Here is a 15,742-nt window from a genome sequence, read left to right as displayed (position 1 = left end):
ACTAATGGACATAAAGGCCTTCTTCTGGGCAATTCTAGAATGTTTCATTATTTTCCTTGGAAAACTGTGTTGGTTTGTAGCTCTCTGATAGATGGCCTCAACATCGACTGCTCTGCCGAGATTTAATCATTCGGAAAGCTGATATAGCATCGTGGTGATATCACTGCACTCATGGGGGCAGCACAGTGGCTCAGTGGTTAGCACTGCTGTCTCACAGTGCCAGGGACCCAGGTTCAATTCCTGCCTCAGGCAACTGTCTATGTGGAGTTTGCGCATTCTCCCCATGTCTGCGTGTTTCCTCCGGGTGCTCCGGTTTCCTCCCACAGTCCAAAGATGTGCAGGTCAAGTGAATTGGCCATGCTAAATTGTCCATAGTGTTAGGCACATTAGTCAGAGAGAAATGGATCTGGGTGGATTACTCTTCGGAGGGTCAGTGTGGACTTGATGGGCCGAAGGGCCTTTTCCACACTGTAGGGAATCTAGTTTTTTTTAAAAAATGTAATAATCCAAGAGGCCAAGTTTTCAAGTCCCACTGTAACAGTACCTCCAGCAGCAGGTGGTGATGCTGAGGGAGGTCACTGAGCAGGGCAGTCGGAGCAGCTGAACCGCTCCTCTCCGGAGGAAAGGATGTCTTTGAGAGAAGGAGATCTCAATGTTCAGAAACAAAGATTTCCTCAACCAGATCCCACGTTTGTACTGGGCCTTCCTTCTTAAACTTTAATTTCCTTTTGTGTTTGTAATGACTTGCTGTCAGTGGAATAAAGCATCCCTGCTTCATGATCTTTGGGCCTACCTTGTGTTCAACTCACAGTTGTGTTATGTCTTCACTTTTTCATGTCAGTATGCCTTTAAGTAACATGCTCATGATATTGTCACTGCATCATAGTATGTGACCAGAATAAATTATACTCTATCACTTAAAGCATGACACTCGACTGGGAACATGCTGTTTTGTGGTAACCTACCACTTTAATATTAGCCCCAACATTAGGGTACCTGGGGAGTGTAATGTTTGTACAGTACATAATACTTTGCTGTGAGAAATGTCTATTGTACTCTTCAATATCACCATGTCTATTCCTAGTTTCTTATTTAATGGGAAATACAGAGGAACCTTGATTATCCGAATATCAATTATCCGAAGAAGATCTCAAGGTCCCATAAAAACATTACATCAAAGAGGTGTTACCGACAGTGGTGCAATGATCGCGTCTTTTGATTACAATGATTAAAAGTGAATTTGGCTTACTGAAATGCTGCCGAGAACAGTCCTAGGCATCGATGGGAGCCCAGACGCCGTCTCCAAATGATTGACTTCCCACCCTCTCTCTCTCTCTCTCCCCAAACAAAGACTCACAGAATGACAATCTCAGCAAATTCAGACCGCTGATACAAATACTACAGGAAGGATAGAAAGGGACGCAAGAGAGGAGGGGGAGTGACATTTTTGATAAGGGATAGCATAACAGCTGTGCTGAGGGAGGATATTCCCAGAAATACATCCAGGGAAGTTATTTGGGTGGAACTGAGAAATAAGAAAGGGAAGATCACCTGATTGAGATTGTATTATAGAGCCCCCAATAGTCAGAGGGAAATTGAGAAACAAACTTGTAAGGAGATCTCAGCTATCTGTAGGAATAATAGGGTAGTTATTGTAGGGGATTTTAACTTTCCAAACATCGACTGGGACTGCCACAGTGTTAAAGGTTTAGATGGAGAGGAATTTCTTAAGTGCGTACAAGACAATTTTCTGATTCAGTATGTGGATGTACCTACTAGAGAAGGTGCAAAGCTTGACCTACTCTTGGAAAATAAGGCAGGGCAGGTGACTGAGGTGTCAGTGGGGGAGCACTTTGGGACCGGCGACCATAATTCTATGCGTTTTAAAATAGTGATGGAAAAGGATAGACCAGATCTAAAAGTTAAAGTTCGAAATTGGAGAAAGACCAATTTTGACGGTATTAGGCAAGAACTTTCGAAAGCTGATTGGAGGCAGATGTTTGCAGGTAAAGGGACAGCTGGAAAATGGGAAGCCTTCAGAAATGAGACAACAAGAATCCAGAGAAAGTACATTCCTGTCAGGGTGAAAGGGAAGGCTGGTAGGTATAAGGAATGCTGATTGACTAATGAAATTAAGGGTTTGGTTAAGAAAAAGAAGGAAGCATATGTCAGGTATAGAAGGATAGAACGAGTGAATCCTTAGAAGAGTATAAAGGAAGTAGGAGTATACTTAAGAGGGAAATCAGGAGGGCAAAAAGGGGACATGAGATAGCTTTGGCAAATAGAATTAAGGAGAATCCAAAGGGGTTTTACAAATATATTAAGGACAAAAGCATAACTAGGGAGAGAATAGGGCCCCTCAAAGATCAGCAAGGCGGCCTTTGTGGAGCCACAGAAAATGGGGAAGATACTAAATGAATATTTTGCATCAGTATTTACTGAGGAAAAGGATATGGAAGATATAGGGAAATAGATGGAGACATCTTGCAAAATGTTCAGATTACAGAGGATGAAGTGCTGGATATCTTGAAACAGTTAAAGGTGGATAAATTCCCAGGACCTGATCAGGTGTACCCAAGAGCTCTGTGGGAAGCTAGAGAAATGATTGCTGGGCCTCTTGCTGAGATATTTGTATCATCGATAGTCACAGGTGAGGTGCCGGAAGACTGGAGTTTGGCAAATGTGGTGCCACTGTTTAAGAAGGGCGATAAAGACAAGTCAGGGAACTATAGACCAGTGAGCCTGACCTCAGTTGTGGGCAAGTTGTTGGAGGGAATCCTGAGGGACAGGATGTACATGTATTTGGAAAGGCAAGGACTGATTCGGGATAGTCAACATGACCTTGAGAGTGGGAAATCATGTCTCACAAACTTAATTGAGTTTTTTGAAGAAGTAACAAAGAAGATTGATGAGGGCAGAAGTGATATATGTGGACTTCAGTAAGGCATTCGACAAGGTTCCCCATGGGAGACTGATTAGCAAGGTTAGATCTCATGGAATAAAGGGAGAACTAGCCATTTGGATACAGAACTGGCTCAAAGGTAGAAGACAGAGGATGGTGGTGGAGGGTTGTTTTTCAGACTGGAGGCCTGTGACCAGTGGATTGCCTCAAGGATCGGTGCTGGGTCCTCTACTTTTTGTCATTTACATAAATGATTTGGATGCGAGCATAAGAGGTACAGTTCGTAAGTTTGCAGATGACACCAAAATTGGAGGTGTAGTGGACAGCGAAGAGGATTACCTCAGATTACAACAGGATCTGGACCGGATGGGCCAATGGGCTGAGAAGTGGCAGATGGAGTTTAGTTCAGATAAATGTAAGGTGCTGCATTTTGGGAAAGCAAATCTTAGCAGGGCTTATACACTTAATCTTAAGGTCCTAGGGAGTGTTGCTGAACAAAGAGACCTTGGAGTGCAGGTTCATAGCTCCTTGAAAGTGGAATCACAGGTAGATAGGATAGTGAAGAAGGCAGTTGTTATGCTTTCCTTTATTGGCCAGAGTATTGAGTACAGGAGTTGGGAGGTCATGTTGCGGCTGTACAGGACATTGGTTAGGCCATGTTGGAATATTGTGTGCAATTCTGGTCTCCTTCCTATCGGAAAGATGTTGTGAAACTTGAAAGGGTTCAGAAAAGATTTACAAGGATGTTGCCAGGGTTGGAGGATCTGAGCTACAGGGAGAGGCTGAACAGGCTGGGGCTGTTTTCCCTGGTGTGTTGGAGGCTGAGGGGTGATCTTATAGAGGTTTACAAAATTATGAGGGGCATGGATAGGATAATTAGACAAAATCCTTTCCCTGGGGGTGGAGAATCCAGAACTAGAGGGCATAGGTTTAGGGTGAGAGGGGAAAGATATTATAGAGACCTAAGGGGCAACTTTTTCATGTAGAGGGTGGTACGTGTATGGAATGAGCTGCCAGAAGATGTGGTGGAGGCTGGTACAATTGCAACATTTAAGAGGCATTTGGATGGGTATATGAATAGGAAGGGTTTGGAGGGATATGGGCCGGGTGCTGGCAGGTGGGACTAGACTGGGTTGGGATATCTGGTCTGCATGGACGGGTTGGACCGAAGGTCTGTTTCCATGCTGTACATCTCTATGACTCTATGAATATTCTCAAATAAAGACCCCAGGCAATCTGTCAAGCACTGTCCTGTACAGGGCAGAGTGGGAACTTGTCAAAAAGTTGCAATATAAAGGTATGTGTGTGTGTCTGTGTGTGAAAGAGAGAGATCTGTGTGTGTGTGTGAGAGAGAGTGAGTGTGTGTCTGAGAGAGATCAGTGTATGTGTGTGTGTGAGAGAGAGATTAGTGTGTGTGAGAGACAGCGAGAGAGATCTGTGTGTATGAGAGAGAGAGATCTGTGTGTGTGTGAGAGAGAGAGAGATCTGTGTGTGTGCATGAGAGAGCGAGAGAGATCAGTGTGTGGATGTGTATGAGAGAGAGAGATCTGTGTGTGTGTATGAGAGAGATCTGTGTGTGTGAGAGAGAGAGAGAGAGAGAGAGATCAGTGTATCTGTGTGAGGGAGAGAGAGAGATCTGTGTTTGTGTGTAAGAGAGAGATCTGTGTGTGTGTGAGAGAGAGAGAGGTCAGTGTGTCTGTGTGTGTGTGAGAGAGAGAGATCAGTGTGTGTGTGAGAGAGAGAAATCAGCGTGTGTGTGTGTGTGTGAGAGAGAGAGACCTGTGAGTCTGTCTGTGTGTGTGCGAGAGAGAGATCTGTGTGTGTGTCTGTGTGTGTGTGAGAGAGAGACCTGTGCGTGTGTGAGAGAGAGAGAGATAGATCAGTGTGTCTGTGTACGCGAGAGAGCGATCAGTGTGTGAGAGAGAGATCTGTGTGTGTGTGTGTGTGTGTGTGTGTGAGAGAGAGAGCGAGATCAGTGTGTCTGTGTGTGTGTGAGAGAGATCCGTGTGTGTGTGAGAGAGAGAGAGATCTGTGTATGTGTGTGTGTGAGAGAGAGAGATCAGTGTATGTGTGTGTGTGTCTGTGTGTGTGAGAGAGCGAGAGAGAGAGAGAGATCAGTGTGTCTGTGTGTGTGAGAGAGATCTGTGTGTGTGTGTATGCATCTGTGTGTGTGAGAGAGAGAGAGATCAGTGTATGTGTATGTGTGTGAGAGAGAGATCTGTGTGCGCGTGTGTGTGTGCGTCTGTGTGTGTGAGTGAGAGAGGAAGATCAGTATATGTGTGTGTGTGTATGTATGTGAGAGAGAGTCGTGTGTGTGTGTGTGTGTGTGTGTGTGTGTGTGTGTGTGTGTGTCTGTTTGTGCTATTTTGAGACTGACCCTCCAAAGGCAGCAACACTCTTGCTGTTGGTGTCCAGTCCGGCTTGCCATTTCCATTCCGTTACTTCATTTTGTTCCCATTGAGCGGAAGGGATAAGAGGCATCTGGCTGTTTCGCTCCACCCACTGGCTGGAAATGTGGAGAGTTGAAAGCACATGGTGTGGGGTGGGGTGGGGGCATTTACTGACCCACTGTGCTGCTACTTAGTCTTCTGAACGGGAGTGGACTCAGCAAGTGCTGGCTCTGTCAATCCAACTGAAGTGAAGCAGCAGCGGGGAGAAGCTTTCGCAATGCTGCCGGTCCCTTACACACGCGTGTGTGTCTGCTCAGAAACAAACCCTGAGACACAGAGAGGGAGCGAGGCAAGCAGAGAAAGGAAAAAGGAAACTTCAGAAAAGTCCAAGTCCTTTTGGAGAGGCATTGGATCAGTCATCCGAATAATCATTTATCTGAACGAAATACTGCCCGTCCATCTCGATCGAATAATCGAGGTTCCTCTGTAAGCACCTGACTTCCCAAAGTCTATCCACAATCTAGAAGTTGCAAGTGAGGAGTGTGCTGGATACTCCCCACCTGCCTGGATGGGAGCAGCTCCAACAACACTGGAAAGGTAAACATCATCCAAGACAAAGCAGCCCTTCTAAACCTCGCTCATCTAGAAGGATAATGGCAATGGATGCACGGAAACATACCACCTGCTAGTTCCCCTCCAAGCCCACATTCCATAACTAGATCACCTTCCTCCACTGTCATTCGGTCAAACATGTGGAACTCCCTTCTTACCAGTACCCTGGACCCATCAACACCATATGGACCGCAGTGCTTCAAGAAGGCAGTCCAACACCACCTTTGTCCCTGGATGGTTTCGAGCTTCTTGAGTGTTGTTGGAGCTGTGCCCAACCAGGCAAGTGGGGAGGAACCCATCTCACTCCTGACTTGTGCCTTGGAGATGATGGACAGACTTTGGGTAATTGGGGAGGGGCAAATAATACTGGTCCAGCCAGCAGAACCTGTGAATGAACTGTTTTTTTAAAATAAGTCAGCCTTTTTGGGCATGAAAAGAGAGAGGTGATGGATTGCCCCTAACATTGGACATTGAGGAGTAATAGGCTCAGTGACCAGGCTGTCTGTGTGATCTGTAGATGATGCCAGGCAAGCAGGGGTATCAAACCTGGCCAGAGTGCCAGCTCCCCAGTCTGCTGCCAACAAACCACCTCTGGGCATATGGCCTGTTCCCATCTCCTCCAGAGAGAAGCGGTTCAGCTGCTCCGACTGCCCTGCTCAGTGACCTCCCTCAGCGTCGCCACCTGCTGCTAGAGGTACCGTTACAGTGGGATTTGAAAACTTGGCCTCTCGGATCACGAGTGCAGTGATATCGCCACGATGCTATGTCAACTTTCCGAAAGGTTGCAGAGCAGTCAGTGTTGGGGAGGGCGGGCCTGTAGGCCACCTGGGATGCTTGGCAGCAATCTCTGTGGAGGTGGGCGGGGATATTCTGTGTGGGGGTGGGCTAGATGTCTCTTGACTCAGGTCGATGCATTTCCCTTTGTTTGTCCCATCTGTAATAGGCTGTCCTTGTTTTCATTCGTAGGGAAAATCTTTATCGGCAACAAGCAGGAAATTGCAGAGAAGCGGATCCCAGTTCTCAACACCTACATGAAGGTGGGTAACATCTTCCGAAGCACACATTGCTGTTTTCTTTCCTGTTCTCATACCTTGCTTTCTTTTTCTGTTTCCTTCCATTTTTTTCCTTCCGTTCTTTCTCTGACATCTTTGTGAGCTTCTCCTCTACCTCCCTCTCGGGGATGTAACCCTAGAAGGGTTTTGAGAAAGTGAATCAGAACGAACTGTTCCCACTGTCAAAAGAGCTGGGAACCAGAGGGTAGAATTAGATTAGATTCCTACAGTGTGGAAACAGGCCCTTCGGCCCAACAAGTCGGCACGGTGGCACAGCAGTTAGCACTGCTGCCTCACAGCGCCAGGGACCTGGGTTCGATTCCCGCCTCAGGCGACTGACTGTGTGGAGTTTGCACGTTCTCCCCGTGTCTGTGTGGGTTTCCTCCGGGTGCTCCGGTTTCCTCCCACAGTCCAAAGATGTGTGGGTCAGGTGAATTGGCCATGCTAAATTGCCCGTAGTGTTAGGTAAGGGGTATATGTAAGGGTATGGGTGGGTTGCGCTTCGGCGGGTCGGTGTGGACTTGTTGGGCCGAAGGGCCTGTTTCCACACTGTAAGTAATCTAAAAAAAAAGTCCACACTGACAAGCAACCCATCCAGACCCATTCCCCTACATTTATCCCTTCACCGAACACTACGGGCAATTTAGCATGGCCAATGCACCTAAACTGCACATCTTTGGACTGTGGGAGGAAACCGGAGCACCCAAAGGAAACCCACACAAACCACAGGAGAAAGTGCAAACTCCACACAGACAGTTGCCTGAGGCAGTAATTGAACCCAGGTCTCTGGCACTGCGAAGTAGCAGTGCTAACCACTAAGCCACCGTTATTTTAAAAAATTTTGGGCAGGATGTGGGAGTCACTGCCAAAGCCAGCACTTAATGTCCATCACTAATTACTCAAGGAAAGCTGTTGGTCATTGAGTCAAAGAGCTAGGAAAAGGGCCTTTGGCTCATTGTTCACCAAGCACTTAACTACTCTAGCCCCATTTTCCACTACTTGACCATGTATGCAATGATGCCTCAAGTGATTGTCCATATACAATGTTGTGATGGTCCTGCCTCTACCATCTTGAGTTCCAGATACCCATCACCCTCTGGGCGAAAGAATTATTCATGAACTGCCTCTAAATCTCTTACCCTTTATCTTAATTCTATGCCTCTTGTTATTAACCCCTCCGCTGTTACAGAGGGAGTTTGAGGATTCTGATCAATGACAAATAAGAAATGGTGATAGGTTTCCAAGTCAGGGTGGCCTGTGACTCAGAGAGGGACTTACAGACAGTCATATTCTTATACAGATGCTGCTGTTCACCATCTGGGTGATACTGGTCATGGGTTTGGAAAGTGTTTAAGGATCTTTGGTGAATTTCTGCAGTCCATCTTGTGGCGGTAGATGCAGACCATCCCTAATCAGTCCTTACTTTTCCAAATGCATGTAGATCTTGTTTTGCAGATTCCCCTCCATCTACTTACCCACTATTGATGTCAGGCTCACTGATCTGTAGGTCTCTGGCTTTACCTTGTAGCCTTTCTTAAATAATGGCACAAAATTAGCATCGGTGGTGGTGGGAGTGAAAATATTTGTGGATGTGGTGCTGATCAAGTGGGCTGCTTTGTCCTGGATGGTTTTAAGCTTCTTGAGTGTTGTTGGAGCTGCACCCATCCAGGGCAAGTGGGGAGTACAGTGGTCTGCCCCATACCCGCGGGGGATACGTTCCAACACCTATCCGCAAGCCCAAAACCACAGATAGGTACTAACCCATTCATTTAAATGGGAAACGTACCTTCCTGGTCCCTGCTTCTGGAATGTTCCTTTTATGTGTTCAGGCCGCGGGTAACGGAAACCGTGTTAACTGGATCTATGGTTACGGGGGTCGCTCTGTATTCCATCACATCTCTAACTTGTGCCTTGAAGATGATGGACAGGCTTTGGGGGGTCAGGAGGTGTCTTACGACTCACTGGATTCCTAGCCTCTGATCTACTCTTGTAGCTGCAGTCGTTACAGGAATGAGTGATCTACACTGTAGGTTTTGGGGGTTCGTAAGACAGGAAGAAGATTGTGTTTGTATATGAGTGTAGCAGGATCCAATTCAGCAAAGCTATTTGAGACAACAGGTTAGTGGGGAATATTAAGATTAGATTAGATTACTTACAGTGTGGAAACAGGCCCTTCGGCCCAACAAGTCCACACCGACCCGCCGAAGCGCAACCCACCCATACCCCTACATTTACCCCTTACCTAACACTACGGGCAATTTAGCATGGCCAATTCACCTGACCCGCACATCTTTGGACTGTGGGAGGAAACCGGAGCACCCGGAGGAAACCCACGCAGACACGGGGAGAACGTGCAAACTCCACACAGTCAGTCGCCTGAGTCGGGAATTGAACCCGGGTCTCTGGTGCTGTGAGGCAGCAGTGCTAACCACTGTGCCACCGTGCCGCCCTAAGGACAGTTAATTTGTGAAGGCAATGTGGAGGCTTTTCATCAGAGTTCAGACACCGGAAATAGGGACCAATATAGAGTCCTGATCTTTCACAGAAAGCTTGAATGCTCCAGTTAAGCTTGTTATTCAATCAGTGACAAATGGCCAGAGGGAGGATTCAGAGATCAATGAGTTGGGACTGGCCAATGTGAGTGTGGAGCCAACGAGGACTATGGGAGATGTTTAATTCCATAAAAATCTCCTAAAGGTCCAACTCTGTGTTTAATAATACATGTAGTTCCCTCATCTGAATCATTAACATGTTGTGTATAGCTAGGATCCCAGCACTGATCCCTGTGGTATCCCACTGACTGCCACTCGGAAAAAGACCCATTTATCCCTACTCCTTACCTCCTGTTCTGTTTGCCAGTTCTCTACCCATATCAGCACACTACCACGAATCCCATGCGCTTAATTTTACACTTATGTGTAAATCTTATGTAGGACCTTATCGAGAACCTTCTTAATCAACTCTATGAGAAACATCCTAAAAACCTTTCTGTAGATTTGTCAAGCATGATTTTTCCTTTCATAAATTCATCCTGACTGTTTGATTCTTTTAGTGTTTCCAAAGTGCTACGCAATTAAATCCTTCATATTGGTGTTGACCATTTTCCCTACAATTGACATCAGGGCCTGACCACTCTATAATTCCCTGTTTCTCCACTTCCTTTTTATGTATAGAATCCTGACAATGTGGAAACAGGCCCTTCGACCCAACAAGTCCACACCAACCCTCCGAAGAGTAGCCCATCCAGACCCATTCCCCTATATTTACCCCTGACTAATGCACCTCACCTATACATCCCTGAACACTATGGAGCAATTTAGCACGGCCAATCCACCTCAACCTGCACACCTTTGGATTGTGGGAGGAAACCGAAGCACCAGGAGGAAACTCACACAGACACGGGGGAGAATGTGCAAACTCCACACAGACAGTCGCTCAAGGGTGGAATCGAACCCAGGTCCCTGGCGCTGTGAGGCAGCAGTGCTAAACACAAGCTACCTCCAAACCATAAGACCTGATCCAAAGTCTATGGAATCTTGACCACCAAAGCATCCTCTATTTGATTGATTGGTTGATTTACTTTACATATACCGAGATACAGTGAAAAGTGTTGTTTTGCGTGCTGTACAGACTGCTCATACCATGCAAAGGGCATCAGGGTGGCAGAACAGAGTGCAGAATGCAGTGTTACAGCTGCAGAGAAGGTGCAGAGGGTGAGCTCAGAATTAATATTTGAGAGGTACGTTCAAAGGTCCAATAACAGAGGGGAAGAAGCTGTTCTTCAATCTATTTATACGAATATTCAAATTTTTATATCCCTGCACAATGGAAGAGGGTGTAATAGATTATAACCAGGGTGAGAGGGGTCTCTGATGATGTCGGTTGCTTTCCTGAGACAGAAACAGAGTCAATGGATGGAAGGCTGGTTTGCACAATGGACTGGGGTGTGTTCACAACTCTGTATTCTCTTGCTTTCCTAATACACTGGCATGTAGATTATTGGCGATTTATTGGCCTTTAATCCCGTCAATTTCCTCAAAACCATTTCCCTACCAATACTGCTTTCCTTGAATTCCTCCACTTCACTCGTCCCTGTGTAACCCAACATCTTCGGGACATTATTGTGTCCTCCTTTGTGAAAACTAAACTCTTGCACTTAATTAGTCTGCCACATCTTTGTGATGCAGGGTCACTGAATCCCTCCAGTGTGGAAGCAGGTCATTTTGCCCATTGAGTCTGCACGGACCCTCTGAAGAGCATCCCACTCAGATCCGTCCATCTGCATTCCCCATGGCTAACCTACCTAGCCTGCATATCCTTGAACAATTTAGCACAGCCGATCCACCCTAACCTGCACATCTTTGGACTGTGGGAGCATCCGGAGGAAACCCACGCAGACACAGAGAGAACGTGCGAACTCCACGCAGACAGTCACCCGAGGCTGGTATTGAACCCAGGTCCCTGGCGCTGGGAAGCATCAGTGTTAACCACTGAGCCACAGTGCCACCCTTTCCTCTACAATCATATTTGCGCTTCATCACTTCAGCACTACCCTGAGAGACTGACATCTATATTGTTGCCCAGCCCTAACTCTGTCTGGGTGAAGATGGCTGTAATGACAGAGGTCCATAAGATTCACAAATATCTTTTCTTTGGCGGGATCTTTCGCTGGCGTCAATACAGCAGACAAGAGAGAGACAGAGTTAAATGACAACACACGCAGCTTCTGGCTTTCAGAGGAATTCCAACCAGTGTTAGGCCTCAGGCTGTACCTAATTGGGTGATTAAAGATGTGCCTGAAACAGTTCATAGCTGTCCCCAGAATATCCTGTAGGTCAATGGTCACCTCTGGAGAGGTTGGGCAGGGTTAAATGCTCAGAAACTTATTCCATCTTCAAAACGGAAAGGTAAGAGACCAGGGTAAAGGAGGGATACAAGTGCAAATGAATACAGAACCAAACACAATGGTGAATCATCAGTGGAAAGCTATAAAATTTCAAAAATAGACCTGGATTAAAATGAGGAACATTGGAGTAAAAGTCTGGAAGGACTGTGGCTTCACATAGCAACTTCAAAACATTTCTTAGAGCTTTAAAGCCAACGCGGTGCTTTTGAAGTATAGTCAAAACATAGCAGCTAATTTTCACACTGCAAGATCCCACAGAGAGCGCTCTAAACATCAAATCACAGGACTGTTAAAGCACAGGAAGAGGCTGTCATGCCTACACCAGCCGTCCTTGTGAGCAGTTTATCTCATGCAGTTTTCCCCACCTTCTCTCGGGAACCATCTGAATTTTAATGATATTGGTTCAAGGCCAGATATTAGCCAACGGGGCCGATGGGAGGGGGAGCATCGCTGTACACCTCTACGGAATGCACCGGCCTGAAGGACGACAGAGCAGGCTTTGGTTTACCCCCTCATTGTAAAAGCAGCACCTTTCGACCGTGCTGCGCTCCCTCAGGCTGCAGCACACACGGGCTCGAATCCTCGCAGAGTGTCGTGAGCAACAAGCACAAGTTCCAGAAGTCATGGCCAGCATTATTCATTGTGTAGCTCAGGATTTGAGGTGGCTTCGTGCAAGAGAGCAAGTTAGGAAGTCTAATGCTCTGTGTGCTTTAACAGCTGCAAAGAAATTAAGCTTCGGGATGAACTGCATCAAATCCTTACAAGGCAAAGGTTCAAAGAGGAGCGGGAGTGAAGATATTTACCAGGATGTTGCTGGGGAGGGAAGGTTTGAGTTATAAAGAAAGGCTGGATGGACTGGGATTTTTTTCACTGGAGTGTAGGAGAGGTAACCTGATAGCAGTTTATAAAATAATGTGGGGTATGGATAGAGTTGATGGTAGTTGTCTTTTTCCCATGATAAGAGATTTCAAGATGAGGGGGCACATTTTTAAGGTGAGAGGAGTGGGACTTAAAAAAGACATGAGGTAAATTTTTTACACAGAGGGTGGTTCGCGTGTGGAGTGAACCTCCTGAGGAAGTGGTGGATGTGGGTACAATTACAATGTTTAAGGGACATTTGGATGAACAGGAAAGGTTTGGAGGGATATGGGCCAGGAGCAGGCAGGTGGAGCTAGTTTAGTTTAGGATTATGTTCAGCGTGGACTGGTTGGACTGAAGGGTCTGTTTCTGTGCTGTATGATTCTGTGACTGAATCTGTGAGGCCCATGTATATTCACTGCCAGACTGTATCCAGGAGTAACTGTTAGCAAGGGGGAATGGACATTAATTCTGATCCCTTCATTTCGGTCGCATTGCCTGTAAAATTTGATCCATGCCAGCTTCTCATACTGACGATGCTGATGAAATCCAGGGACCAGTTTCAATCTGAGACTCTTGGCGTGAGGAAATACCAGAAAATGTAGCTCTAAGTCTTAGCCTGAAAGTAGGCCTGGATCAAAATTTTACCCTAATTTGTAAGTTCTGATCTCAACACCAATGGGTTATGAATGCGAACACTCTCTTAGATAATTGTTTGTCATTTATATAAACAATTTGGTTAGTAAGTTTGCAAGTGGCAGCATAGTGGGCAGTGAAGATGGCTGTCTGAGAGTATAATGGGATCTTGATCAACTGGGCCAGTGGGCTGAGGTCTGGCAGATGGATGCAGATAAATGCGAGGTGTTGCATTTTGGTAACACAACCCAGGGCAGGACTTAAATAGTTAATGGAAGGGCCCTGGGAGTGTTGTCAAACAGAGAGACCTAGGGGTGCAGATACACAGTTCCTTGAAAGTGGTGTTCTAGGTAGACCAGGTGGTGAAGAGGCTATTTAACACACTTGCCTCATTAGTGAGTGAATTGAGGACAGCAATTGGGATGTCATGTTACATCTGCACAAGAAACTGGCAAGGCCGCATTTGGAGTTCTACATAAATTCTGCTATAGTAAGGATGTCAATAAACAGAAAAAAGTTCAATAAAGATTTACAAGGATGTTATTGAGACTGGAAAATTTAAGTTACAAGGAGAGGCTAGATAAGCTGGGACCTTTTTCACCCGGAGCATTGGAGGCTGAAGGGTGACCTTATAAAGGTTTATAAACTCATGAGGGGCATGGATTGGATAAATAGACAAGGTCTTTTCCCCAGGGTAGGGGACTTTTTTCATGCAGAGGGTGGTGCGTATATGGAATAAGTTGCCAGAGGAAATGGTAGAGGTGAGCACAGTTACAGCATTGAAAAGACATTTGGAAGGTACATGAATAAGAAAGGTTTAGAGAGATATGGGCTAAACACAGGAAAACAGGACTAGTTCAGGTAAGAAAACCTGGTTGGCATGGCCACGTTGGGCCGAAGGGTCTGTTTCTGTGCTGTATGGTTCAATGAATATATAAAAGTGCTAAATGTTCAAGGTCGCGCTAACTGGGGTACCACAGGGATCGTTACCTGGACCCCAACTATTCACAATAAAGATTAATGATTTAAATGAGGGAACTAAAGGTGATATCTCCAAGTTTTCAGACTACACAAAACCGGCAGGGAGGAGAATCCAGAGATGCTTCCACGTGGTTTGGGAAAATCGAGTGAATGGTCAAATATACGGAGCTGTACAAACTCAGGGGAAAATAAACCACACGTAAATGGTGTTGAAATAGCTGAAGGGGAGGAGATGGGAGATTGAGCAGATTCAATGGTTAACATTGAATTCCAGATGGTATGCAGCACGGTCACTGATCATTTCGTGCAAATAGTCTGTGTCGATGTTAACGCTTGACATACATCTTGTTGCATTTCATCCACATCACCCCAATTTCGCAGCAAACATTTTTGTTCCATTTTCTCATCCACTTTCCTTTCAAAAGCATGAAAGTATTTGCCTCAGTTGCTGTGGTAGGAAGGAGAAAGTGAATACTGCAGATGCTCGAGATCAGGCTCGAAAAGTGTGGCGCTGGGAAATCACAGCCGGTCAGGCAGCATCCGAGGAGCAGGAGAGCTAAATGAAGGGCTTATACCTGAAACGCTGACTCTCCTGCTCTGAATGCTGCCTGACCTGCTGTGCTTTTCCAGCACCACACATTTTGACGCTGTGTTAGAAAACCCAGCAAGGCGAGGGAGACACCCTGGGTCCCTTAACTCCCCTTTCCCAGTTCTCTATTCACCCTCTTCTGTCGAGAGTCTTTGTCGTGCACAGAATAGAATAGTGCAATGCAGGAGGCCATTCAGCCCTCTGAATCCATACCAGATTAGATTAGATTAGACTAGATTAGATTAGATTTACAGTGTCTGGCAGCTTCTATAGAGAGAGAAACAGAGCTAATGTTTCGACTCTTCAGAATTCTGTTCTTCAGAGAACCTTCAGAATTCGGAATACGGCTCATTTGATGCAAAACGTTAACTGTGTTTCTCTCGCTGATGGGTTTCTCCAGCACTTTCTGTGTTTCTTCCAGATTTCCAGCTTTTATGTGGGATTTTAAAATAGAGACTTGTAGTTTTCTCTGTACAAATTTGCCTTTCTATTCATGTCAGACAGACTACATAATGGGTGATTTGTAACCACTGATTGTTCAGCCCTGCCTAACAATTAAAGTGACTCTTTGAAGGCCATAATTAGGGAATATTTCAGAGAGGCATGCAAGGTGCTGAATGATGTGAGATAAGGTTTAACCAGAATGGTTCAAACAGGCTAAGGGGGCAGACTGAAAATGTGTCCTGAAATGTTTTCTCCACTGAAGGTACCACCTAATGGGGTGGTGTGTTCCCTGGGCATTGGCATTGTTTCTGGTACCTTACAGAATCCCTGCAGTGTGAAAGCAGGCCATTCGGCCCATCGAGTCCACACCAA

General features: G+C 46.0%; 1 protein-coding gene across 1 annotated transcript in view; it reads left to right on the top strand.

The window, feature by feature from the left end:
- Positions 1–15,742, top strand: part of ncf4 (neutrophil cytosolic factor 4) — a 77,009-nt gene that overhangs the window by 18,246 nt on the left and 43,021 nt on the right. Inside the window, exon 4 of the mRNA XM_060849130.1 lies at positions 6,871–6,941. Within this exon, the coding sequence (XP_060705113.1) occupies positions 6,871–6,941 (71 nt within the window). The remainder of the gene's footprint in view (positions 1–6,870; positions 6,942–15,742) is intronic.

This window comes from Hemiscyllium ocellatum, chromosome 33 (assembly GCF_020745735.1).
Source record: "Hemiscyllium ocellatum isolate sHemOce1 chromosome 33, sHemOce1.pat.X.cur, whole genome shotgun sequence".
Classification (NCBI taxonomy): domain Eukaryota; kingdom Metazoa; phylum Chordata; class Chondrichthyes; order Orectolobiformes; family Hemiscylliidae; genus Hemiscyllium; species Hemiscyllium ocellatum.
The sequence above is the reverse complement of the archived record's forward strand: the minus strand, read 5'-3'. Positions and strand labels throughout refer to the sequence as shown.